Source organism: Mobula birostris, chromosome 30 (genome assembly GCF_030028105.1).
Source record: "Mobula birostris isolate sMobBir1 chromosome 30, sMobBir1.hap1, whole genome shotgun sequence".
Lineage (NCBI taxonomy): Eukaryota > Metazoa > Chordata > Chondrichthyes > Myliobatiformes > Myliobatidae > Mobula > Mobula birostris.
Genome location: NC_092399.1, coordinates 6,674,966 through 6,702,309, shown reverse-complemented (window position 1 = coordinate 6,702,309; position 27,344 = coordinate 6,674,966). Strand labels below are relative to the sequence as shown.

Below are 27,344 nucleotides of genomic sequence, written 5' to 3'. Positions count from 1 at the left end.
AGGGTTTGCTTGAGAGAATGGGGAAAACTTCCCAGGTGATCTAATGACACATTTGATATAATTGTAGTGGAGGTAATGAAAAATTCTTTATGCAGTGAATAGTGACATTAAAAAGGAAATTGATTATATTATATTCATGGATTAATTTGTAGGACAATGAAGAGGAGTTGAAGAGGGAGTAACTGGAAAGCAAACAGGCACAGCTGGACACCAAGCTGCCTTGCCAGCTGAGCTCAGCCAAGTCAACACAAGCCAGATGTTGAGCTCTGAACCTGGCTGTGACTTACAGTTCAATGTCACACTTAGAACTTGTTTATCAGTTTGAAAATTATTTTCTATAGTGTGCAGGGGCAAAGTATTTGACGAGTCAGACAAGGAAGAAACTCCACCCAAATCCTACAATCCATACAATTTCAGGAAAATTCAGACATCCTATGTCTGTGCTAATGATGTTATCCAGATTTGGTGAATTCTTCTCTAGATTGATCCCAGGCTAACAACAAGGAAGAATGCCCAGCACCTAAGCTTCCTGGGGCTTATCCCTCAGCGGGAATGGATTACTTCAGCACAAACTATTGTGAATAATTTAGTACTTTAGAAGAAGACTTTGTTTTGTTCCTTTGGTCTTTTTCAGAGATGTCTGGTGGGGATTTTGTTGCCTTTCTCCTGTCCTCCATAAGCTCTGACTAATACAAACTAACAATATCCTCCCAGAGCTGATCCAAGCTTGCAACCGTTCTGGGGAAGTAGTATCCCTGCAGTTGTGTCGTTTTCATCCATTGGGCATGACTTCCCATAGCTTACAATCAATGTTCCCTATTTTGTTTTTCTTTAAACAGCTATGCAGATCAACCATTGCTCTGAGCAGGAATTTTTTTTTACACACATGATCTGAAAACTGCACAGCACTTTAAATATATTTTTATAATATGCACATCAAACCACAACTCACTGTACTTGCATATACTTGCATATTTATATTTATTGTGTTTAATTATTATTGTTGTGTTCTTTATCTGTGTTTTGTTGTGCTGAATAGGATTTGGAGTAACAATTATTTTGTGGGAAAAGGGGTTCACACTCACAATTTCCTCTTGTGTTCTCCAGCTGCCTCCACAGAGTATGACGACAATTTGATCAATCCTTCAGCTTTCTCATCCTACAAACAGTAAGTAATTCATAAAGTGATTCATACAGGCACAAATTTAGGGACCTCTGTTTATCATCTTCATTTTCAGTCCCAAGGTTGAGGCAGCAGCCCCCCCCTTTCCCTTTTAACATACATCTCCACAAATTTTCATTTCCCATATTCCCAAAACAAAAAGCATTTCCTAATCCACATAGAATACTTTTTCAACCTTGTTGCAAGACAGACACAGTCAGACTGATCACTTACCCCTGCCAAGCCAAATGCACCAAGTGTTAATGAATAAAGGGGAAAATTTAAACAGTAACATAACCTCATATGGTAATAATAAGGTCTGTGGCACTACACACCAAGCCACTAACAGCAGCAGGGTACGAGGCAGTTCTCGCTTTAGGTGTGGCCAGTGTCTGAAGTGACCTCATTAATCTAATGATGTTGTGAAAAACACAGCTTAGCTGAAAAGCAGGAAAAGGACCAGGTTCAATACAATCATCCCCTCAAAATTAATCAATAGGCCACAACATCTTGGCTTCAATACCTCCTTGTGCAACAGGATCCTCGATTTCCTCACTTGCTGAGCCCTGTCAGTTCAGATTGACAACATCTCCTCCCCAATCGCCATCAGCACAGGTGCACCATAAGGCTGTATGCTTTGTTCTCCGCTCTAAATCGCTTTATACTCATGACTGGGAGGCCAAGTACAGCTTCAATGTCATATTTAAATTTGCTGACACTGTCACTGGCTGAATCAAAGGTGGTGATGAATCAGCATATAGGAGGGAGATCAAAAAATCTGGCTGAGTGGTGCCACAACAACCTCTCACTCAATGTCAGCTAGACCAAGGAGGTGATTATTGACTTCAGGAGGAGGAAATTGGAGGTCCATTAGCCAGTTGTCATTGGGAATCAGAGGTGGAGAATGTCAGTAACTTTAAATTACTGCGTGTTATAATTTCAGAGGCTCTTTCCTGGGCCCAGCATGCAAGTTCCATTATGAAGAAAGCACAGAAAACTCTTACTTTCTGAGAACTTTGCAAGGATTTGGCATGTCATCTAAAACTTTGACAAACATCTATTGATGTGGGGTGGAGAGTATACTGACTGGTCTGGGAGTATTATGGCCTGGTATGGAAACACCAGTACCCTTGAAAGGAAAAGCAGTGAACATGGCCCAGTCCATCACCAGTAAAGCCCTCTCCACCACTGAGCACATCTACATGGAGCGCTATCATGGAAAAGCAGCATCCATCATCAAAGACCCTGACCACCCAGGCCATGCTCTCTTCTCCCTGCAGCCATCAGGAGAAAGGTACAGGAGCCTCAGGACCCGCACCATCAGGTTCAGGAACAGTTATTAACCCTCAACCATCAGGCTCCTGAACCAGTATGGATAACTTCACTCACCACCACACTGAAATGATCCCACACCCTATGGACTCACTTTCATGGGACTCTACAACTTAAGTTCTTGATATTATTTATTTTATTTGTTCATTTGTTTTTTTTTTCTTTTTGTATTTGCACAATTTGTTGTCTTTTGCACAATGGAGATGTTTGTCCATCTTAGCTGTGTGCAGTTTTTCATTGATATTTACTGCGAATGCCCACAAGAAAATGAATCTCAGGGTGGTATATGGTGACATATGTATTTTTTTGAACTTTGAATTTTGGGGCATGCAAGCCCATACACTCCTACCCATCCATTTTCCTGGCTCTAGGAATACAATGATCATTATCAGATTTATAAGGGAGCTGCATTTGTCAAGTTATTCAAAGTCCAAAAGTTCAAAGTTGAAATGAATGTATTATCAGAGTACATATATGACACCATATACAACCCTGAAATTCATTTTCTTGTGGGCATACTCAATAAATCCATAATAGAATAATAACCATAATAGAATCAATGAAAGACCACACCAGCTTGGGTGTTCAACCAGCGTGCAAAAGACAATACACTGTGCAAATACAAAAAGAAAGAAATAATAATAAATATATAAGCAATAAATATCAAGAATTTGAGGTGAGGAGATCATGAAAGTAAATCCATTAGTTTTGGGAACATTTCAATGATGAGGCAAGTGAAATTGAGTGAATTTGGTTGAAGAGCCTGATGGTTGAGGGGTAGTAACTGTTCGTGAAACTCCTGTACCTTCTTCCTGATGGCAGCAGTGAGAAGAGAGCATGTCCCAGGTGGTGGGGCGTCCCTGATGGTGGATATTCCTTTCCCACAACAGTGTTTCATGTAGATGAGTGGAATGGTGGGGAGGGCTTTACTTGTGACGGACTGGGCCATATCCACAACCACAACCTTTTGTAAGATTTTCTGTTCAAGGGCATTAGTGTTTCCATACCAGGCTTTGATGCAGCCAGTCAATATACTCTCCACCACATATCTATAGAAGTTTGTCAATGTTTTAGATGTCATACCAAATCTTTGCACACTTGTGAAGAAGTGGAGGCGCTGCCGTGCTTTCTTCATAATTGCACTTACGTGCTGGGCCAGAACAGTTCCTCTGAAATAATAACATCGAGGAATTTAAAGTTGCTGATTCTCCCCACCACTGATTCTCCAGTGAGGACTAGCTCATAGACCTCTGGTTTCCTCCTCCTGAAGTCAATAATCAGCTCCCTGGTCTTGCTGACACTGAGTGAGAGGTTGTTGTTGTGGCACCACTCAACCAAACTTTCAATCTCCCTCCTATACGCTGATTCACCACCACATTTGATTTGGCCTACGATAGTGGTGTATTCAACAAACTTGAATATGACATTGGAACTGCGCTTAGCCTCACAGTCACAAGTGTAACGCCAGCAGAGCAGGGGGCTAAGCACACAGCCTTGTGGTGCGCCTGTGCTGATGGAGATTGTGGAGGAGACGTTGTTGCCAATCTGAACTGACCGGGGTCTGCAAGTGAGGAATGTGAGGATCCAATTGCACAAGGAGGTATTGAGGCCCAGGTCTTGGAGGTTATTGATCAGTTTTAAGGAAATGTTGGTATTGAATGCTGAGCAGTAGTCAATGAAGAGCATCCTGATGTATGCATCCTTGCTGTCCAGATGTACCAGGGTTGTATGAAGAGCCAGTGAGATGGCATCTGCTGTGGACCTGTCGCTCCGGTAGGGAAATTGGAGCGGATCCAAGTTGCATCTCAGGCAGAAGTTGATGTGTTTCATCACCAACCTCTCAAAGCACTTCATCACTGTGGATGTAAGTGCTACTAAGGCAGGTTTCCACGTTCTTCTTAGGCACCGGTATAATTGAAGCCTGCTTGAATCAGGTGGCTACCTCAGACTGCCGAGGTGAGAGGTTAAAGATCTCAGTGAACACGCCAGCCAGGTGGTCAGCATAGGTCCTTAAGCCTTGCCCAGGGACCCAGACTGGGCCAGATGCTTTTCGTGGGTTCACCCAGCGGAAGGTTGCTCACACATTGGCCTCAGAGACTGAAATCACAGGATCATCGGGGGCTGTGGGACCTTGTGATGGTCTCTCCATGTGTTTTTTTTTAAATCACTAATTTTTTATTGCAACACCAACAAATTACATTCAATACAACCAGTTGCCGATTACATTTTGACTGTTTAACTCAGCCACCCCTCAACCTTCATCACCATACCCCCTCCACCCCTCATCCTCTTCCTCATCCCCACCCCTCCCTCCTCCACCCCTCTCTCCCCCCACCCATCTCCCCTCCGCCAACCAACTGAATAGTAGTGCATACACAGACAGAGAATTCCTATTTTAACAGAAGATCTTTTAAGTTAGGTATCAAATTTGTCCACATTATGATTGTGTTTGGTCGTGCATCATTTACTCTTGCTGATGGTAGTTCCAGGTAAGAAATGCCCAGAAAGCTCCGAAGCCACTGAGTATTTGGAATATCATGGGGAGGTTTCCAACGCTGCACTACAATCTTCTTAGCTGCAGTCAGGCCTGCCAGCCAGACTTTGCGTGTTTTTTCCGTAAGGGAAAGGTGGGAGTCATCATTTAGAAGATGTACAGCGGGGACCATTGGTAATTGTACCCCTGTTAGTTCTGTAAGAGTACTGATAACCTTCCCCCACAAAACAAAAACCCCTGGATATTCCCATTCAACATGTATAAAAGAGCCAACGGTTCTGTGGGGGCAAAATGAGCAATGTCTCTCCATGTTTTGATGGTCAAACCAAGCATAGAAGGTATTGAGCTCATCTGGAAGTGAAGCCTATGTCGCCTGACTAAACTTTATAAGAGGTGATAGTATTCGAGCCTTGACAGGACTGTCAAGCATTTTTTGTTGATTCAAGTTTAGTCCAGAATTGCCACTTTATCCCTGAGATGGCTTTCTGGAGATCGTACCTGGACCTCTTATAACTTTCTTGGTCATTGGACGTGAATGCCCCTGATCTGGCCCTCAGCGGTCTGCGGATCTCATGGTTCATCCAGGGGTTCTGGCTGGAGAAGACTGTGAATGATATTGTGGTGGACACACTCATGTACAGCTGTTTTAATAAAGCCCACTATGACCACGGTGCATTCATTCAGCTGTCCAGGGGAGTCCTTCAACATGGCCCAGTCCACGGACTCAGAGCAATCCCCTGGCCGCTCCTCCGCCTCCTGTGACCAGCTCTTTGTTGCCCTAATCTCCGGAGCTTTGCCCTTTAGCCTCTGCCTGCTGCGCTTTCTCATTGAAGTTTGTTGATTCAGTTTCTTATTCTTACACAAGGTTTGCTTACTTATAAAGCAGTGCTCAAGAGATAATCTGAAAGATGATCGTCTTCCCTGTATGTAAATACAGTTTCACCCAGGGCCCTCCTTGGCTCAAAGATTCAGCTTCATTCACATCTTTAGACTTGAAAACCCCAACTCAGAGAGTCCCTGTGGCAATGCGGATTTAATAACAAGTCAAATTATATGGAAATAAATACTGAACTTAGGCAGCACAGACTCAATCTGTTTTTTTCTTAGAAATAAACCACTTAAAGTTCGGCAGAAATTAATGCGTGGGAGGTTGGAAGTCCAAGTTCTGCACAGATTGTAGTTCCTGAATGAGTCACATGCTATACTTGAACTGGCAACTGAAAATTGATTTTAACTGTTGGCTGACTTTGAGATCTAAACACAAATCATCTAGGCCAGGCTTTACAAAAAGGTTATTTTTGTTTGAAGTGATATCTTCTGGATTAAGCATTAACTAGAGGGCCTCGGGTTCATGTAAAAGATTCCACAGCATTATTTCCCAAGAAGAGGAACAGGAAAATTATCCTCAGTAGTAGTGGCAGTAGCACGATCACTTGAGTTGAGCATGATGTCCTCCTAAGGCAAGGGTTCCCAGCCTGGGATGCATGGACCCCTTGGTCCATGGCATAAAAATGTCGGTAACAAATAGGTAAGGAGTTGTCTATTGGCAGGTCCTCAGGTGGCTGTAGAGGCTGGTCCAGGTTCCACATACTCCGCTGCAGCGTGGGCGAGTAAGTGGAGAGTGTGGTTGGTGGTTGGGGCCTTTGGTTCTTCAGTCTCTCCTTTTCTTCACACTTTGGGTGAAGAAGGTCAGCACCTTTGAACTCCTTGGTGTCATCATTATAGAGGATCCGCCCGGGGCCAAGAATGTCAGTGCAATTACGAAGCAGCGCCTCTACTTCCCTGGGAGTTTGCGAAGATTCGGCACGACATCTAAAACCTTGACAAACTTCTATAAATGTGTAGTGGGGAGTATATTGACTGGCAGCATCACAGCCTGGTATGGAAATACCGATGCCCTTGAATAGAAAATCCTACAAAAAGTAGTGGATACGGCCCAGTCCATCACAGGTAAAGCCCTTCCCACCATTGAGCACATCTACAAGGAGTGTTCTCGCAGGAAAGTGGCCTCAATAATCAGGGACTCCACCAGCCAGGACATGCTCTCTTCTCTCTGCGGCCATCAGGAAGAAAGCGCAGGAGCATCAGCACTCACTCCACCCATTTAGGAACAGTTACCACCCTTCAAACATCAGGCTCTTGAACCAAACTCAACTTCACTTGCCCCATCACCGAATTGTTCCCACAGCCTAGGGACTTACTTTAAAAGACTCATCTCACATTCTTGATATTTATTGTTTATTTATTATTTTTTTTTCTTTCTTTTATACTTGCACAACCTGTTGTCTTTTACGTGCTGGTTGTCAGACTTTCATTGATTTTATTACTCTATTATGGATTTATTGAGTATGCCCACAAGAAAATGAATTTCAGGTTTGTATATGGTGACATATATGTACTTTCATAATAAATTTATGTTTTGAATTTTGAACTTCTGCAGCTGTCGCTTGTTCTCTGCGGCATGGCGAAGTTCGTTCTCAGGTAGCAGATTCCGATTTTTAAGATGTACTGCTGAATTTCTTCAGGCTGATTTTGATGTTATTTTTGAAGCATTTTGTTTGGCAAGAGAAACGCTTCAAAGAAAAATAGGGCCAGTATTTATTACTCAATCACTGTTATGAGAATAACTTATTGAGACATTGTTACGTTACTGTTTAAGGATATTACTTTATGCAAGTTGGTTGCCTCATTGCTTACAACTGCAGAATGACAGCATCGTGGTTAGCACAACACTTTACAGTGCTAACCACCCGGGTTCAATTCCCGCCACTGTCTGTAAGGGGTTTGTACGCTCTCCCCGAGACCGTGTGGGTTTCCTCTGGGTGCTCTGGTTTCCTCCCACATTCCGAGGATGTATGGGTTAGTAGGCTAATTAGTCACATGGGTGTAACTGAGCGTCACTGGCTCATCTAGCAGAAGTGCTATATGTCTAAATCTAAAATCTAAATTGAAAATACTTTCCAAAAGGATTCAGTTGACTGTTAAACATTCTGCGATATCCTGAGGTCCATGAAGTGTCTTCTAAATAAAGGGTTCTTTTTCCTTTGGGTAAAAGGGCCATATATGTGGCAAGGCAGATGTCTGGCTGTTGTAATCAGGCACTGTTTGTTCTGGTTTAAGATAGAAAATTTGGCCACCCATAAATCAGCACTGGAGTCTGTTCTGCAGAAGCAACTGATCTCTCAGGCACTCACGTTTTCACTGTTGTACCAGTACAGGGTGTGGCCCTTCAGGATAAACCAGCAGCGCTTCCACTTCTGGCTCATGAACCTCGTGTACTCCTTCTTTTTCCAAAGCCAGCCATAGCATTCGCCCAGACCAAGGTCCCTGCAAGAGATCCGTCTACGGCTCAGTGCAGTTGCTACCCCTGTGATCATAGAGAGAGAGAAAAAAAATCAGAGACGTTCCTGTTAGAAGACTGACACAACATACTGAATTCTGACCCCGCCAGAACTGGAATGACAGCCACTCCTATTGGCACAATAAAGGACGGGTGAATCCGTGGAAGATAAACTGGTGAGGACAAGAACAGGGGTTTGTCTCTGTGTTCCTTTTCCATCAATTGCAAACCTGGTCTAGCACCAACATCCCAGAATTCCACTAGTCCATTTGTAAGGATGCTTTTGAGGTTCCATTCATCAATGATATTGAGGGTTCGCACCCAGGACACTTTTAGAGTCATAGAAAAGTACAGCACAGAAACATCTACTCAATGCCGAACCATTTAAACTGCCTACTCCCATCGACCTGGACCACAGCTATCCACATCTCTGCCATCCATGTACTTATCTTTGCCCTGACAACCTTCAATATACCTTACAACTGTATTTAGCATGGACGATAATGATCCATCAGTTGAAAGAGATTAATCAGCAAGTGATTATCAGGAAGTCTCCTTCTTACATTTCACCTGAGAGTCTTACATGCTTCTGAAGTCAGAGTCGGCTTCTCGTAATAACTGTCTCCAGAACCTACCCCCATGCTCTCTCTCTAATCTTCCTTCCCTCAGCATCCAAGTTCACAATGGGAAATGTCAGTCTACTCAATCAGTACCACGATCAGAGTCGGAATCAGGTTTATCATCAGCGGCATGTGCCGTGAAATTTGTTAACCCAGCAGCAGCAGTTCATGCGATATATAATATAGAAGAGAGATAAATAAATCAATTACAATACATGTATATTGAATAGATTAAAAATCGTGCAAGAACAGACTTTTTTAATATAAAGTGAGGTAGTGTTCACGGGTTCAATGTCCATTTAGGAATCGGATGGCAGAGGGGAAGAAGCTGTTCCTGAATCGCTGAGTGTGTGCCTTCAGGCTTCTGTACCTCCTACCTGATGGTAACAGTGAGAAAAGGGCATGTTCTGGGTGCTGGGGGTCCTTAACAATGGAAGCTGCCTTTCTGAGACACTGCTCCCTGAAGATGTCCTGGGTACTTTGTAGGCTAGTGGCCAAGATGGAGCTGACTAGATTTACAACCCTCTGCAGCTTCTTTTGGTCCAGTGCAGTAGCCTCTCACCCCGCCTGTCTGAATGCTCTCCAAGGTATATACTAAATGAATGCTAACATTGCACTTGCTTTCTTTACCACTGACTCAACCTGCACAATTTGCGTCTTCTCAATGACGTGTGCGGTGCTGTACTGTCTGTTCCTGGTTAACAATATCCAACTCATGGACACCTTTAGAAATGAATCAGCTCCCATGGTATTAATAAAGTCAAAAGTCCCAATTATACGCTTCTTCCCGAGCAACACACATCAAATGCTGGAGGAGCTCAGCAGGTCAGGCAGCATCAATGGGAAAGAGTGAACAGTCGATGTGTCGGGCCAAGACCCTCCATCAGGACTAGAAAGGAAGGGGGAAGATGCCTGAATTAAACCGTGGGGGGGAGGGGAAGGAGGCTACCTGGAAGCTGATAGGTGAAGCCAGGTGTGTGGGAAAGGTCAAGGGGTGGACAAGAAAGAATCTTGCTCTATTCCCCACTCTGGCCTTTTACGTCTTCTCACCTGCCTATCACCTCCCCGAGTCCCCTTTTCCCTCCTTTTCTCCTATGGTCCACTCTCCTCTTCTATCAGACTCTTTCTTCTCCAGCCCTTGACCTTTCCCACCCACCTGGCTTCACCTCTCACCTTCCAGCCTGTCCTCCTTCCCTTCGCCACACCATTTAATTCAGGCATCTTCCCCCGACCCCCTATCCTCTCAGTCCTGTTGGAGGGTCTCAGCCTGAAACATTGACTGCTTACTCTTTTCCCTAGACGCTGTGTGACCTGCTGAGTTCCTCCAGCATTTTGTGTGTGTTGCTCCAGATTTCCAGTATCTGCAGGCTTTTGCACATTTAACATTTATTCCTACAATGGAGGATCTATTTTCCTCTCTCTCCTTCCGTCTCAGGTAATTGTTCTTTCTTATCATTTTTATGTGCTATTGACGCCATTCGTTGCAATACTGTGCAGGTGAGGTTACCATATTGAGAAATTTTTGGGTATTTTTTGATTTATGGATGTCTGTAGAAATGGAACTAGTAGTTACCTGGAGACGGCCTGTAGCATGGTTAGGCAGTACAGCCAACACCACAAGAGGGAGTCCATCATCCACCATTTTGGGTTTCCTTACAATTAAGTACAGTGTTGTCAAGGGTGGCTGGGCTCATGGGCTCTTTTTCCTGAATTAGTGACATGGGTTAAAGTTCTAGGAGTTAAGAGCTTCAGAAGGAAAAAAATAACTTTTACTCACCCTTTTTCTTCCTTCTGTTGCGTAATTGGACCTGAAACAAATTAAATTTATGAAAACGGTTGCAACAGCCTTGATTGTGATATATCAACTCGAAAGTCCTGCACCGGGTCACTAGCATTCCCAGTTGTACAGCTGATGGATTTTTTTACCCCTTGCCTCAGTTTCAGGTGTATACAGTAATGTGGTGCAGAAGCTACAATAGCCAGTCAATCCCAGGGAGGGCAGCACTGAGCAGATCTGCAGAGGGCTCAGTCAGACAGGACATTAACAGCATGACCCATAATAAGATCACAAGACATGGGAGAAGAATTCAAGTCACCCAGTCCATCGAGTCTGCTCCGCCACTTGATGATGGCTGATCTATTTTCCTTTCTCAATTTCACTCTCCTGTCTTCTCCCCATAACCTTTAACACCCTTATACATCAAGAACCTAATCAACCTCTGCTTTAAATATAACCAAATACTTAGGCTCCACAGCAGTCCGTGGCGATGAACTCCCCAGATTCACCACCCTCTGGCTAAAGAAATTCCACCTCATCTCCATTCTAAAGGGATGACCTTCTACTCTGAGGCTGTGTCCTCTGGTCTAGACTCACTCACTATATGAAACATCCTCTCCACTTCCACTCTATCTAGGCCTTTCCATTTTCAATAGGCTCATTCTTTTAAATTCCAACGAGTACAGGCCCCCCCCCCCCATACATTATCCCTTTCATTCCTGGAATCATTCTTGAGAACCTCCTTCGATCCTCTTCAAGGTCAGCAAATCTTTTCTTAGATAAATCTGCTCACAATACTTCAGGTGTGCTCCGACCAATGCTTTATAAAACCTCAGTATTACATGCTTATTTTGCATCCTAGTCCTCTCGAAATGAATGATAACATTCCATTGGCCTTCCTTACCACTGAGTCAACCTGCAAGTTAACCTTTAAGGAATCCTACATGAGGACTCCCAAGTCCCTTGCACCTCTGATGTTTGAATTTTCTCCCTGATTGAAAAGTAGGCTACGCCTTTATTCCTTCTCCCAAAGTGCATGACCACACACTTCCCTACACTATATTCCTTCTGCCACTTCATTGCCCATTCTCCTAATCTGTCCAAGTCCTTCTGCAGACTCTCTACTTCCTCAGCACTACCTGCCCCTCCACCTATCTCATATCATCTGCAAACTTGGCCAGGAAGACATTAATTCTGCCACACAAGTTATTGACATTTGAGAAGAAGTGATCCCAATACTGGCCGCTGCAGCTCACCGCTAGTCACCGGCAGCCAACCAGAATAGGCCCCCTTTAGTCCCACTGTTTGCCTCCTACCAGTCAACCAATCTTCTATCCCATCTTTCCTGTAATACAGTGGGCTCCTATTTTGTTAAGCAGCCTCATGTGCAGCACCTAGTCAAAGGCCTTCTGAAAATCCAAGGAAACAACATCCACTGACTCCTTGGTCTATTCTGCTGGTTATTTCTTCAAACAATTCCAACAGATTTGAAAGGCAAGATTTCCCCTTAAGGAAACCATGCAGACTTTGCCCCATCTTATCATGTGCCTCCAAGTACCCTGAGACCTCATCCTTAGTAATAGACTCTAACATCTTTCCAACCACTGAAGTCATGCTAACTGGCCTATAATTTCCTTCCTTCTGCCTCCCTCCATTTTGAAAGAGTGTGGTGACATTTGCAATTTTCCAGTCCTCTGGAGCCATCCCAGAACTAGCCATTCCTGAAAAATCATTACTAAAGCCTCCACAATCTTTTCAGCCACCTCTTTCAGAACCCGGGGGTGCATTCCATCTGGCCCAGGTGACTTATCAACTTTCAGACCTTTCAGCTTCCGAAACACCTTCTCCTTAGTAATAGCAACGACACTCAACTTCAGTCCCCTGACACTCTTGCATTTCTAGCATACTGCTAGTGTCTTCCATAGTGAAGACTGATGCAAAATACTCTTTAAATTCTTCTGCCATTTCTTTGTCTCCCATTGCTACCTCTCCAGTGTCATTTCCCAGCAGTTTGATATCTATTTTTGCCTCTCTTTTACTCTTTGTATATCTGAAAAAAAAACTTTTGGTACCCCCTTTGATATTACTGGCTAACTTACCTTCATATTTAATCTTTTCTCCCCTTCTGGCTTTTTTAGTTGCCATCTGCTGGTTTTTAAAAGCTTCCTAATCCACTAACTTCCCATTATTTTTTGCTCTATTATATGTCCTCTCTTTTGCTTTTATGCCGTCTTTGACTTCCCTTGTCAGCCACGGTTGTTTTATCCTTCCTTTAGAATACTTCTTCATCTTTGGGATGCATCTATCCTGCATCTTTTGGATTGCACCCAGGAACTCCAGTCATTGCTGTTCTGCCATCATCCCTACTAGTGTCCCCTTCCAATCAACTTTGGCCAGCTCCTCTCTCATGCCTCTGTAGTTCCCCTAAATTCTAAATTCTAAAGGGATTGGACAGGCTAGATGCAGGAAGATTGTTCCCGATGTTGGGGAAGTCCAGAACGAGGGGTCACAGTTTTAGTATAAAGGGGAAGCCTTTTAGGACTGAGATTAGAAAAAACTTCTTCACACAGAGAGTGGTGAATCTGTGGAATTCTCTGCCACAGGAAACAGTTGAGGCCAGTTCATTGGCTATATTTAAGAGGGAGTTAGATATGGCCCTTGTGGCTACGGGGATCAGGGGGTATGGAGGGAAGGCTGGTGCAGGGTTGAGTTGGATGATCAGCCATGATCATAATAAATGGCGGTGCAGGCTCGAAGGGCCGAATGGCCTACTCCTGCGCCTATTTTCTATGTTTCTATGTTTTCTATGTTATTCCACTGTAATATCAGATTTTAGCTTCCCCCTCTCAAACTGCAGTGTGAATTCTATTATGATTACAGGTGTCCCCCGCTTTTCGAACGTTCGCTTTACAAAACCTCACTGTCATGAAAGACCTACATTAGTACCGTTTTCGCTAACAGAAGGTTTTTTCACTGTTACGAAAAAAGCGCGTGAAAAATGGCGACGTGCGGGGAAAAAGTAGCGCGCACCCTGAACAGCCAAGCTCCTCCCCCAGAACTGCATTCTAGCCGCCATTGCTTAAACATGTGCTTTATCTCGATTTATTTTGTGCATCCATTAGCAAGATGAGTTTGAAGGTATCGGAAAAGCATAAAAGAGCTCGTAAGGGTGTTACACTTAGCATAAAACTAGACATAATTAACATTTTGATCGTGGTGAACGAAGTAAGGACATTGTCCGCGCGTTGAACTTGCCTGTGTCCACCATTCGCACTATTTATACGCAGAGAGAAAAAATCTTGCAAGCTGCCGATGATACTGTTGGTTCTGCTCGTAGCAAAGTGGTCTCTCTTCGTCGGCATCCAGTAATGGATAAAATGGAAAGTCTACTGCTTGAGTGGATTGATGGGTGTACAAAACGTGGTGTTCCTTTAAGTTATCTTACACTTAAGGAGAAATCAGTCAGTTTTTTTTAATCTGAAACAGAAAGCACTGGCCGAAAGTGGAATTTAAAGGTAGTCACGGGTGGTTTGATTGGTTTCTGAGGCAAGGGCAGCTTCATAGTTTAACGTTTACTGGAGAGAGTGCTTCGGCTGATGCTGAAGGTTTCCCAGCAGAACTAAAGAAAATATTTACAGCAGGTGGTTATTCGCATAAGCAAGTGTTTAACTGTGACGAAACTGCAATTTATTGGAAAAAATGCTGAGTAAGACATTTATTTTGAAGGAAGAAAAGCAGGCTAAGGGACACAAGGCATCGAAGGACAGGTTTACCCTAATGCCTATTATTAACGCCACTAAGTCTCTACTAGTGTACCATTCAGAAAATCCGAGGACACTTAAAGGTGTTGATAAGAAAACACTTCCCGTTGTGTTCTGTTCACATCCAAGCAGTTGGAACACCCAAGTGCTTTTTTCTGAGTACATGAGCAGATACTTTAGTCCTTTTGTTGAAAAATACTGTAGAGAAAATAACCTCGATAATAGGTGTCTTGTGATTGTCGATAATTGTGCTGCTCATCCACCTGGCATTACTGAGTATGGCGGTAACATTTGCCTTGCGTTCTTACCGCCGAATACGACATCGTTGCTGCAACCGTGTGACCAAGGCCTAAAAGCCACAATTAAGGCTTACTATACACAAAATGTGATGCGTTTTATTGTAAGTGCTATTGACAGAGAGGGCAACTCCGAAGCATCTTTGCGAGAGATCTGGAAAGATTACAATATTAAACTGGCAATCGCCAACATTGGAGATGCTCTCGATAGGCTAACAGTCTCGCTGAGAAATGGCGTTTGGAGGAAAGTATGTCCCGAAGCAGTGAACGACTTTAAAGGCTTCGAACCATCAACAATAAATACGACAATAGTGAATTTGGCTAAGGAGGCTGGGTTTGTGGAAGTTGACGAAGATGATGTTGAAGAGGTTTTGGCATCCCATGACCAAGAATTGACAGATGAAGAGCTGATGCAATTGCAAGAGGAAAGGATAACAATCGAAACCGAACGCAGTAGCGAAAATGAAGTCATCCAGGGACTGAACGTGAAGCAGTTGCGTGAGATTTTCGCTGTGATTGACAGCGCTGCAATGATTGCAGAAAAGTATGACTTTAATTTTGAAAGGGCAAGTAGGTTTAGGGCAGGTTGCAGTATGTTTTGAGTGCTTACAAAGAACTGTATGATCTAAAAATGCGCGAGGCTCAGCAGTCAAGTATACTGTCGTTTTTCAAGCCTTGCACATCAGCCATAGCAGATGACGAACCTCGAACTTCGACATCGAGGCAGGCAGACATAGAAGAAGATGACTTGGCTGCCCTATTGGAAATAGACTACAATGAGATGACACCCCAGTCTCCTCTACCTCCCACTATCCCAATTTCCCACGACTCAGCCTAACACACCATCCCGATTCCCGTAAGTGAAACCTCAGTGTACATACATTATTTCTACTTTATATAGGTTGTGTATTTTTGTGTTTAGTATGATTTGTTATTTGGTTTGATTTGGCAGCCTCATAGCTTAAAGGTTACTGGAGAGAGCACTTCTGCTGACAGCGCCTGCATTGACAGTGCCTTCCGCCGAGTGCGCATGCGTGAGATCTTCGCTGCGCTAGACTGTGCTTCAATGATTGCAAAAAAAATTGTTACTTTATATGGGCTGTGTATTTTTGTGTTATTTAGTATGATTTGTTATTTGGTACGATTTGGCAGCCTCATTGCTTAAAGGTTGTTGGAGAAAGTGCTTCTGCCAAGAGTGCATGCGTGAGACTTTTGCCGCGCTGGACAGTACTTCAATGATTGCAAAAAGTATTTCTACTTTATATAGGCTGTGTATTTATCATATCATTCCTGCTTTTACTATATGTTACTGTTATTTTAGGTTTTATGTGTTATTTGGCATGATTTGGTAGGTTATTTTTTGGGTCTGCGAACGCTCAAAAATTTTTCCCATATTAATAAATGGTAATTGCTTCTTCACTTTACGACATTTCGGCTTACGAACCATTTCAGTGGAACGCTCTACCTTCAAGTGGCGGGGAAAACCTGTACTTGTTCTTAAGTTAAGATCACTTACCTTCAGCTGCCTAATCAAAACCGGTTCATTACACACACAGCACCCAGTCCAGAACTGCCTTTCCCCTAGTGGGCTCATAGGAGCAGCATTTAGTTCATTCAGCCCCTTGAGCCTGCTCCACTGTTCGATCAGGACCCATTTATTTTCCCTCTCAAACCCATTCTCCTGCTGTCTCCCCGTAACTTCAACGCCCTTACAAATCAAGAACTTATCAAGCTCTGCTTTATAAGCAGAGGAGAAGATGGCGGCGCAACACAGCGCACGTAGCCTCTCCGATGAAATGATATCATATTTGTAAGTAGGACGCCATGCACAATCCTGATTTGATGGAGACAGACGTGAGAAGCAGAGGAACATCTGGAGAAATTTCTGAAATGCCCGGTTCACTGCTGCTGCTACTGTGCGATCGAGAATCTACGGAGGAAAGGCCCCAACATCCCCGGCTTTGCCTGCTGCTGGCGACCGAGGCTGAGGTTGAAGCGTTTGGCAGAGATGGTGCTCGGTACTCGGTGTCGGAGGGCTGATCAGAGCTCGAAGTTTTCGGATGACTCAGAGTCGGACTGGGTTGGGCATGGCATGGAGAGTTTTCTTCCTTCTCCCGTCTGCGTGAGATGTGGGACTTTCGAGAGACTTTGAACTTTTTTTACTGTGCCCATGGCCTGTTCTTCATCAAGTTATGGTATTGTTGCACTGTTGTAACTATATGTTATAATTATGTGGTTTTGTTAGTTTTTCAGTCTTGGTCTGTCCTGTGTTTCTGTGATATCACACCAGAGGAATATTGTATCATTTCTTAATGCATGCATTACTAAATGACAATAAAAGAGGACTGCATGTCCTCATAATCTAAAAAAAATATACCCAGCCTCCACAGCAGTCTGTGACAATCATTTCCACAGATCCATCAGCCTCTGACTTAAGAAATTTCCCCTCATCTCTGTTCTGCAGAGACGCCCTTCTATTCTACAGTCTCCCCTGCTGGAAACATCCTCTCCACGTCCACTCTATCCAGGCCTTTCAATATTTGATATGCACCAATGAGAGGATTCCACCTCCCCACACCCCCTCATTCTTCTAAACTCCAGCAATGGAGGCCCAGAGCCGCCAAAAGCTCCTCGTGTGTAAACCTTTCTTTTCTGGAATCACTCTCGTAAACCTGTGGAAGTCATTAATAGAAAGGAAGGTGGGAGGTAAGTGGCTGGACTACCTACAAATTTGAGGGGGTTACAGTACTATATAAATCAGAAGTATTCAGGAAAGAGTGATTCAAATCTCAAACTCCATAAAGTTTTTCCTCTAGATAAAAGTACGATGAACTGTACTTTAGAAGAGTGGGTGAGCACATCTCCATTCTCATTCAGAATGATTTGTATTATCCAAAACAAAATGGTCTATTTGTTTGACATTGCATTCATCCCCTTAAAAGTTCACTTCATCAAACAACAAGATACTGTGGCTACAATTACACCGGAATAATTCAGCTTTTGTGTTATTGGTGCTGCATTACATTTCAGTTCAGTCCTGGATCTTTTCCAGGTCCTGCTGCATTTAGACATGAACCGCTTTTTGCAATGAACTGCAAGTGGAACAATCGTAAAACATCGCCATTTCTAGGAATTCTTGATGTTGGCATTGGGTAATACCCCAATGTTGAGCTTTTTCATAATTTTCCATAAGGCAAGTTCCATTTTGGTTGACCTACCCAAGTTTCTACCCAAAATCTCACAGTACTGGGCAAGTCAAACCAGAGCAGGATTTATTTCTTGAATCGTAGGGCAATAGGGAGTGCAATGGAACAGCGAGACTTAGGAGCACAAGTGCAAAAATCATTGAAGACAACATCGCAGGTAGACAGGGTAGTGGAAAAGGTGCTTAGAAGATTGGTCTTCATTAGTCAGGGCAGGATCGCTCTGCTGCCGGAGAGGGGAGTCTGTGTGGCCTGTGACTGTGCCCACAGGATGTTACCAAGGTTTTCTGCATTGATAGATATGGATATGGACTATGGAAATTGTCTGTTTTTCAGTCTTATAGTTTATAAAAAAAATTCTATGTTTTCGCTCATTCTTTCATGATTTTTTCGTGCGAGAAGGAGGAGTTAGAGGGTGATGTTTTTGTGTTTCATGCGGGGGAGGTGGGGTTTGGGGGCTGATGATCGCGTTACTGTTACTTTTGGTGCGGTGGGGGGGATTAGTTTGCTGTTTCTCTCTGGACTGACTTCCACGTTTTTTCTTGGTTTCGTAGTTATCTGGAGAAGGAGAATCCCAGCGTTGTATACTGCATATATACTTTGATAATAATTGAACCTTTCGACCAAGTATTGGAGTTGGAGCATTTAAATGCTGATGTACACGTTACTGGTTATAGCACACTGCACTAGAGGTACAGACTTGGTCACACTATTGTAGGAAAGGCATGGTTAACTTGGAAAGAGTGCAGAAATGATTTATGAGGATGTTACCAGGACTAGATGACTTGAATTATAGGGAGAGATTGGCCAGGATAGATATTTATTCCTTGGAATGAGGGACAACCACACACAAGTGTTTAAAATCACAAGAGGCCAAGATAAGATGGACAGTAACAGTCTTTTCTCCAGGGTAGAGGAGTCCAGAACTAACAGGCATAGATTTAGGGTGAGAGAAGAAAAATTTGAAAGGAACCTGAGAAAGCAACTTTTTCACGCAGAGGATGGTGAGAATTTGGAACGATCTGACAAAGCAGATACGATAGTAACATTTGAGAAACATTTGGGTAGGTACTTGGAGGGGAGGGGACTAGAGGGACACAGGATAAATGTAAGAAACTGGGACTAGCTGGTGGATAAGATGGTTGGCATGGAGATTGTGGGCTGAAGGGCCTGTGCTCTCTAAATAATAAGACCATAAGATATAGAACCAGTCGGCCCATCGAGTCTGCTCCACCATTTCACCATGGCCGATCCATTTTCCCCGTCAGCCCTAATCTCCTGCCTTCTCCCCGTATCCCTTCATGGCCCTGATGCCTCAAGAGAAGCTGGTACTCACTGATCTTGCATCATCTGCTAATGGTGATGTTGCCGTTGCTTCTTGCTTGCGATCGTATTTCATTCTATCCTCAACTTTATGAGGATCTGTCATCCCTGGAGATGGGGAAGCTGGTGGATCATCAGAAACAAACTGCTCTTTTTCATCAGATATTTGACTTGCTACCTCCATGTGCTCATCTGCAAAACCAAAACACAGTGTAAATAACAGAGAAAGCACGCTCAGACCTGCTGCACTACATGAGCAAATACATACTCCATTACATAAATTACTGAAGTTCTCACGGAAGAGGTTGTATGGAACGGGAGAGATATGCTCTGCAATGCCATTCTGCAATACTTATTAGGGCCAAGTCGTTAAAGAGCCAAAGTTAAATTTATTATCAAATGAAGAAGTTCACGTACAGGGAGGTGCAATAAGATACTCACAGCAGCACAAGAAATATATATTATGCACATTTTTTATGACAAAGTACACAATTAGAACAAAAAATATATTTTATTGCAAAGCTGTTATAGTTTTGCTAAGCTCTAGTGATTAGGATTGTGGTAATTGGTTCATAAACGGAAAGGCTGAAGGGAAGGAGCAGTTATTGAACCTGGTGGTGTGGGACTTCAGGCTTCTGTACGTCCTGCCTGATGGGAGCTACCTGAATGGATGACTTTTGATGATGGATGTTGCCTTCCTGAGGCAGCACCTCTTGTACATAATACTGATGGCAATGACATCCCTGCATGATGTGTACAACATTGCTATGTCTTCGTCTGGGAGGTGGATTGGAGACACGTCTCTACCAAAGGAGGTGTGAGAATCTCCTTCCCTCCACTGGCCTGCAGGTCACCTTTTGAGCAAGGTGCGGCACTTGCTTAGCCCCCCGCCTCACCCCATCCCCACTGATCAGGGCCACGTGAAGCCAAGAGAGCCAGTTGTATGAGCAGCTGGTGCACAACACAAGTCCTGGTTATGCGACCACTGACGCCAGGCAGACAATCGCTGAAGGGTATTGATAATGGCTGAGGTCACCCCTCTTGAGACACTGCCCAAAAGGTGGCAATGGCAAACCACTTCTGTAGAAAAATTTGCCAAGAACAATCATGGTTAAAGACCATGATTGCCCACGTCATACGGCACAGCAAATTATGAGCGAAGGGTACCATTTTTAAAACCTGTCTAATGCTGCCTTTACTGGGAAACAAGGATTCATTTGATAGTAATTATAGTTGAAGGAGTAGCTTCAATATTTCAGGTACATATGCAGGACAGTCTCAAGGTCAGAGAATAAAATAAGCTTTTCCTTTTACAAGCAACACACAAAAGTTGCTGGTGAACGCAGCAGGCCAGGCAGCATCTCTAGGAAGAGGTACAGTCGACGTTTCAGGCCGAGACCCTTCGTCAGGACTAACTGAAAGAAGAGCTAGTAAGAGATTTGAAAGTGGGAGGGGGAGGGGGAGATCCAAAATGATAGGAGAAGACAAGAGGGGAAGGGACGGAGCCAAGAGCTGGACAGTTGATTGGCAAAAGTTGATTCATTCCCATCTGTTATTTATTTATTTTTTATTATTAATTTTTTTTCTCTCTCCTTTTTCTCCCTCTGTCCCTCTCACTATACCCCTTGCCCATCCTCTGGGCTTCCCCCCTCCCCCTTGTCTTTCTCCCTGGGCCTCCTGTCCCATGATCCTCTCATATCCCTTTTATCAATCAACTTTCCAGCTCTTGGCTCCATCCCTCCCCCTCCTGTCTTCCCCTATCATTTCGGATCTCCCCCTCCCACTTTCAAATCTCTTATTAGCTCTTCCTTCAGTTAGTCCTGACGAAGGGCCTCGGCCTGAAACATCGACTGTACCTCTTCCTACAGATGCTGCCTGGCCTGCTGCGTTCACCAGCAACTTTGATGTGTGTTGCTTGAAATTCCAGCATCTGCAGATTCCTCGTGTTTGTGTTTTCCTTTTACAACTTTGGCACATTAATATCAGAATTGTAAAGATTGTACATTAATTGAAATATATCTACGTGTGGTAATATTTTCACTTTTGGCAATTAGGGGAAGGTGAAAGTCTACTCACACACAGTGGTCACAGAGACCACGTACAGAGTGGGTGCTCCGAGAAAGATGATCGCCTGTATTGATGCATTGTACACGGAAGGGTGAATGAAGCAAACAAAAACAGTCAAGTAATCTTCCGGAAAAGATAACAGGTCCATATGAAAGACCTCAGCTAGCAATATTTATTTACCTAACACTACATTTTAATATCCTATATCTACAGGTCACTTCAGCGCTTATTGACGTCCGGAAAGTATTATTCAATTTGTTCAGATGTGAACAAAAACAACAAATATAAAGAGGAAGTTGTTTCACCGAATTATGCTCATTTCCTACAACTGTTGTCTCTTGAAAGGTAGCTTTGAAAGGGTTTAATTAGTCTTGTGTGGCTTTGCAGGGTTTTTGTTATATATTCCTGCACTTCAGCAAATCTACAAGGTTAGCAAATAAAGTGAATCAATCAAGCGTGACAAACACTTTGGAAATATGAGCAATTAAAGAAAAACTGTGCATGCACATCAGATCCAAGATTGTCAATGATATGATATATTTTACAGTGCACTTTGACATTGTGCATATAGTTAATACACTTTAAACACAGGACCTTTATATCTCAGCAAGCCCCAGCATGTCAAGGGAGAAAGGATTAGAAACTGTACTCTGCCTGATAAAGGTGCTTTTGAGAAGTGCTATTTGGTGGACTCGCGCCAAATTAGTGAATGGTGCCTAATCATTGCCCAAAAATGCCTTTCATCTGTTAGTTCTTCCCTTCAGAGAAAGGATTGGGGAAGGGGCTTGGTGAGGTGGCTAAGGACTTGGCGGGGTGGCTAAGGACTTGGCGGAGGGAAACACAAAGACAAATACTTGATAAACAGTCAGCGTCTTTGACTTCCTGACAACAAACCAGGTGAGATCAAGCATCTTTAGCGGGCTTCATGGTAGCATAGTGGTTAGCGCGATGCTATTACAGCTCGCGACATCCCAGAGTTCACGGTTCAATTCCACTGTCCTCTGAGAGGAGGGTGTACCTCCACCCTGTGGAATATGTGGGTTCTCTCTGAGAGCACCAGTTTCTTCCCACAGCCCAACCATGTACCAGTTAGTAGGTTAATTGGTCATTGTAAATTGGGCTAGGGTTAAGTAGGTGGGCTGCTGGGCTCCTGGGCTCGTTGGACTGGACGGCCCTTGTCTGTGCTGTTATCTCTAAATAAAATGAATAAATAAATGAATAAAACAATTGTTGAAGCAGGCCTCAGCTCCTTAGCGAAGGTTGCTTCGGCATGTGAGGCCTTTTGTAAGAGTGACATGCACAAAAGAACAGAGTGAAATAATACTTTTAAGGAACAAATAAACAAAGGAGATTAAAAAAAAGGTGGCTTTCATGTAAAAACATGGAGACAGTGATTTAATGCGTGAAACTGGTCTGCCATTCAATGTGATCATAGATGGTCTATGAACAAATTTCTCCTTGCCCTATGCTTTTCTCTTTCAATATTTTTATTAATATTGTATAAATTGCATAAATACAAATACAAAATTCATAAGGATACAAGTAATATGAATTACATTACATTTAAATCACAGTAATATGATCACAGTATCCCATATTCCAAATCAATCATGTAGAAAAAAAATTAAATTATGAAATAAAATAAAATAAAATAATAGTAATTTATTTAAAGAAAATATACCTCCACTACCAAAATGAGCTGGTTGCTAAAAATAAAAGGAGAAAAAAAATACCTGACCATATAATATTATAATAATAATGGCTCAGATCCATACTTTAATAACAGTTCAATGATTATGAAAATAACTCAGAAAGGGTCCCCATAACATTAGAAAATCATGTTTAGAATCAGAAATCGAACAATGAATCTTCTCTAGATCAAGGCACAACATAACATCAGATAGCCATTGAACATGAGTGGTCGGGACGGCCTCCTTTCACTTCAGCAAGATCGCCCTCCTGGCCATAAGAGGCATAAAGGCCAATATCTGCAAATTAGATGGCTTCAGTTTCGTAGCACTATCCTCAACAATACCAAACATGACAGTCAAAGGATTGGGCTTAAAACTAACATTGAAAAGCCCTATGCTTTATGTTGTGTGCTTTTTAATAATTTTGGTTAACAAAAACTAACATAGTTTGATTGAAAACACGAGAAATTCTGCAAATGCTAGAAATCCAAAACAACACACACAAAATGCAGGAGGAACTCAGCAGATCAAGCACCAACTATGGAAATGAACAAACAGTCGACGTTTCAGGCTGAGACCTTTCCTCAGGAAGGACTGAATATTCATAATCAGCCTAGCCTCAGTTGTCTTTCGGAGAAGCCAGTGTTTGTATTTGGAGGCTTTGTAATAACAGGACCCCTGAAAAAATATCGCTCTAATTTTTAAGTTACAGCCACAAGTCCTTGACTCCTGGACCAAATGGAAATAGTTTTCTCTGTTGTGAGAGTAAGGAGGCAGCAGGAGGGGAGGAAGAAGTACGAGGTAGTGGGTGAAAGGTGAAGTTGGGAGAGCAGGAGGGGTGAACTGAAGAGCTGGGAAGTCGATTGGTGCAAGAGATAAAGAGTTGGAGGAGGGGGAATCTGATAGGAGAGGATAGAGGGCCATGGAGAAAAGGGAAGAGGGAAGAGCGCCAGAAGGAGGTGATGGGCAGGTAAGATGATAAGGTGATAAGGTGAGGGAGGGGGGGAGAGGGAGGAGGGAGTGGAGGGGGAAAGGGGGGGAGAGGGGGGAGAGGGGAGGGGGAGAGGGGGAGGGGGAGAGGGGGAGGGGGAGAGGGGAAGGGGGAGAGAGGAAGGGGGAGAGGGGAAGGGGGAGAGGGGAAGGGGGAGAGGGGGAGAGGGGGAACAGTGAGGGAGAAAGTGAAGTTCTTTACTTCATCCCTCTCCCGGTTTCACCTATCACCTACTACCTTGTACTTTTTCCTCCCCTCCCCCACCTTCTTACTCTGACTTCTCATCTCTTAATCCTAATGATAGGTCTTGGCCCGGAATGTCGAGTGCTTACTCTTTTCATAGAGGCTGCCTGGCCTGCTGAGCTCCTCCAGCATTTTGTGTGTGTTACTTTGATCTCCAGCATCTGCAGATTTTCAATCGTCAATAAAGACAGGCTGGATTTAAGGCGACTTGTAACAGATGACTGAGTATACATACCCTGAAAGAGCAGTAGACACAGATTTAGTACAATTCTGCAAAAAGTAATTCCATTATATACTTGAAAAGCTGAAATGTGCAGGGCTACGAGAAAGGGCAGAGGAGTGGGAGTAATTGTAAAGAACCATCAAAGGCATGATAGATTAAATTACCTCCGTACAAAACCCTTTTATGAATCATTGACTGTCAGAGTCTTTGGCCCACCTAACTTCATCTGCCTTTTGAGGGCTTTCCCTTTCATCACAAGGCCAGGACTGATGTGCTACCTGCACACAGTTCAACACTCCCATTGACAACCGGAAAGCAGCCTCCTCAAGCTCGCCGCAAAAGCTAGATAATATTCTACTCAGCCTAACGAGCAACAGATACCTGTCAGAGTCCACAAGTACCATTCTCACAACTCCTTAAGTATTAAAATAGCTATGAGAATAAAGAACTAAGGAGCTGGTTACTGACTACAGAGGGATGAAATCGGGAGGTCCATAAGCTAGTCCTCATTAGTGGATCAGAGCTGGAGAGAGTAAGAAACTTTAAATTCCTTTGCGTTATCCTATCAGAGGACCTGTCCGAGGACCAGCACATAGGTGCCATTTCAAAGAGATCACAGCAGTGGTATGGAAACGCCAAGAGTGAAACTGCCTACAAAAAGTAGTAGATATAGCCCAACCCATCACAGAAAAAGCCTTCCCCTCCGCTGAACACATCTACAAGGAACGCTGTCACAAAGAAACAGCATCCACCACTTAGGACATGCTGCTGCATCGGGAAGGAGGTACAGGAGCCTTAGCTCCCACACTATTTATTTGAGTTACTGTCACCTTCCTGTCAGCTTGAACCAGTCTGGCCATTCTCCTCTAACCCCTCTCACTAACAAGACATTTTCGCCCATCGAACTGTCACTTACCGGATGTGTTTTGTTTCTTGAACCATTCTGCCTAAACTCTAGAGATTGTTATGCATGTTCTGAGATACTCAAACCACCCCATCTGGCACCAATAATCACTCCACAGTCAAAATCCCTTAGATCACATTTCTTCTCCATTCTGATGCTCGGTCTGAACAACTGAACCGCTCGACCATGTCTGCATGCTTTTATACATTGAATTACTGCCTGACGATTGGCTGATTAGATATTTACATTAACAGGCAGGTGTACCTAATAAAGTGGCCAATGAGTATATGTTGGAGCTTTATAAAAATCTGGTTTAGCTGCATCTGGAGTATTGCAATACCATGTCTACACTCTTTCCTCATACCCAATGATGTCATTTGTACCTTGAAATCTTTACTAAAATATATTCAGTGTCTTTTATGGCCGAGAGTTCCACAGGTTCCCAACCCTCTGAAGGAAGGAATTTTTCCTCACCCCAGTCCTTAGGGAACAAACCTTTGTTCTAGACCACATTTGACTCTTATAATCGATCTCTTATCTTTCAATGAACCTATTCTGCTCAAATCCACCTATTCTGCTCAAATCTATTCTGTTCAAACCTATTCTGCTCAAATCCACCTATTCTGCTCAAATCTGTATCGAACTCCATCAGTTCCAAATAGTGATCACTGTGTTTAAAACTTTCCTCAGATCTCTGTTGTTCTGAGATCTTTTAAAACTCTCTCTGATGCAGAGTACTGCCTTACAAGATATGTGGTCAAGAGCAAAATCAACACTTTGCTATGAGAAAAACCATGCTACAAGATCTGAAATACAAGACTCCATCTATCAAAAGAGCTACCCAAGTATCCACAATAATTATGATGCAGCATTAGAAAACACTGGTTAGGCCACACCTGGAATATTGCATTTGATTCTGGTCGACCCGTTATAGTAAAGATGTGGAGGCTTTGGAGGGAATTTAATGAGATCTGATCTATATCCTGCTATATTCCTTGGCAATTTTCTAGACCGGAGTTCTCAATTTGGCATCAATGGACCCTTCAGTTAACAGTAGGAGTCCATGGCATAAAAAAGGTTAGGAACCCCTGGTCTAGACTATCAACAGCACCACCAACTCTCATATTGTCTGCGAAATTACTACCCACATTTGTATCCAAGTTATTTATTTATATAGCAAGAAGGTTCATTAGAGGTTTACCAAGATGCCACATGGATTAGAGGGCATGTGCTACAAGGAGAGATTGGACAGAATTTGATGGTTTCCTTTGGAGTGGAAGAGGATGAATGGAGTCCCTACAGAAGTTCATAAGATTATAGAGTGGACAGTTGGTATATTTTTCCAGGGTTGAAATGTCCAGTACTAGAGAGCATGCATTAAGCCAAGAGGGGGCTAAGCTCAAAGGAGATGTCTGTGCTTTCTAACACAGAGAGTGGTGTCTGCCTTGAATGGACGGCCAAGGGTGGTAGTGGAGGCAAATACGATAGAGGTATTTAAAATTCTCTTATGTAGGCTCTTGAAAGTGCACAGAATGGAGGGGTATGGACATTGAGCAGGCAGAAGAGGTTAGTTTAGTTAGGTGTTTAATTACTGGTGAGTAAGTTTGGCACAATATTGTGTGCCAAACGGCCTGTTCTTACGTTCTGTATCTCAAAAGCACATCACACAAACCAATCTTCCATCCGTGGGCTCACTTTACACTGCACGCTGTCGGAGCAGTGCTGCCACGATCATCAAGGACACGACCCACCCAGCCAACACACTTTTCGTCCTTCTTCCCTCTGGGAGAAGGTTCAGGAGTTTGAAGACTCGTACGGCCAGATTTGGGAACAGCTTTTTTCCAACTGTGATAGGACTGCTGAACGGATCCTGACCCGGATCTGGGCCGTACCCTCCAAATATCCGGACCTGCCTCT

At 43.4% G+C, this 27,344-nt stretch overlaps 1 protein-coding gene across 2 annotated transcripts in view; it reads right to left on the bottom strand.

Annotated features, from left to right (window-relative positions):
- cnksr1 (connector enhancer of kinase suppressor of Ras 1) overlaps positions 1-27,344 on the bottom strand; it is a 137,280-nt gene that overhangs the window by 26,870 nt on the left and 83,066 nt on the right. For both annotated transcript variants that reach the window (XM_072246994.1, XM_072246995.1), the window contains exons 12-15: positions 19,322-19,500; positions 10,726-10,756; positions 8,183-8,355; positions 1,086-1,159 (exon numbers count right to left, since the gene is read on the bottom strand). In XM_072246994.1, coding sequence (XP_072103095.1) covers positions 1,086-1,159; positions 8,183-8,355; positions 10,726-10,756; positions 19,322-19,500 — 457 coding nt within the window. The remainder of the gene's footprint in view (positions 1-1,085; positions 1,160-8,182; positions 8,356-10,725; positions 10,757-19,321; positions 19,501-27,344) is intronic.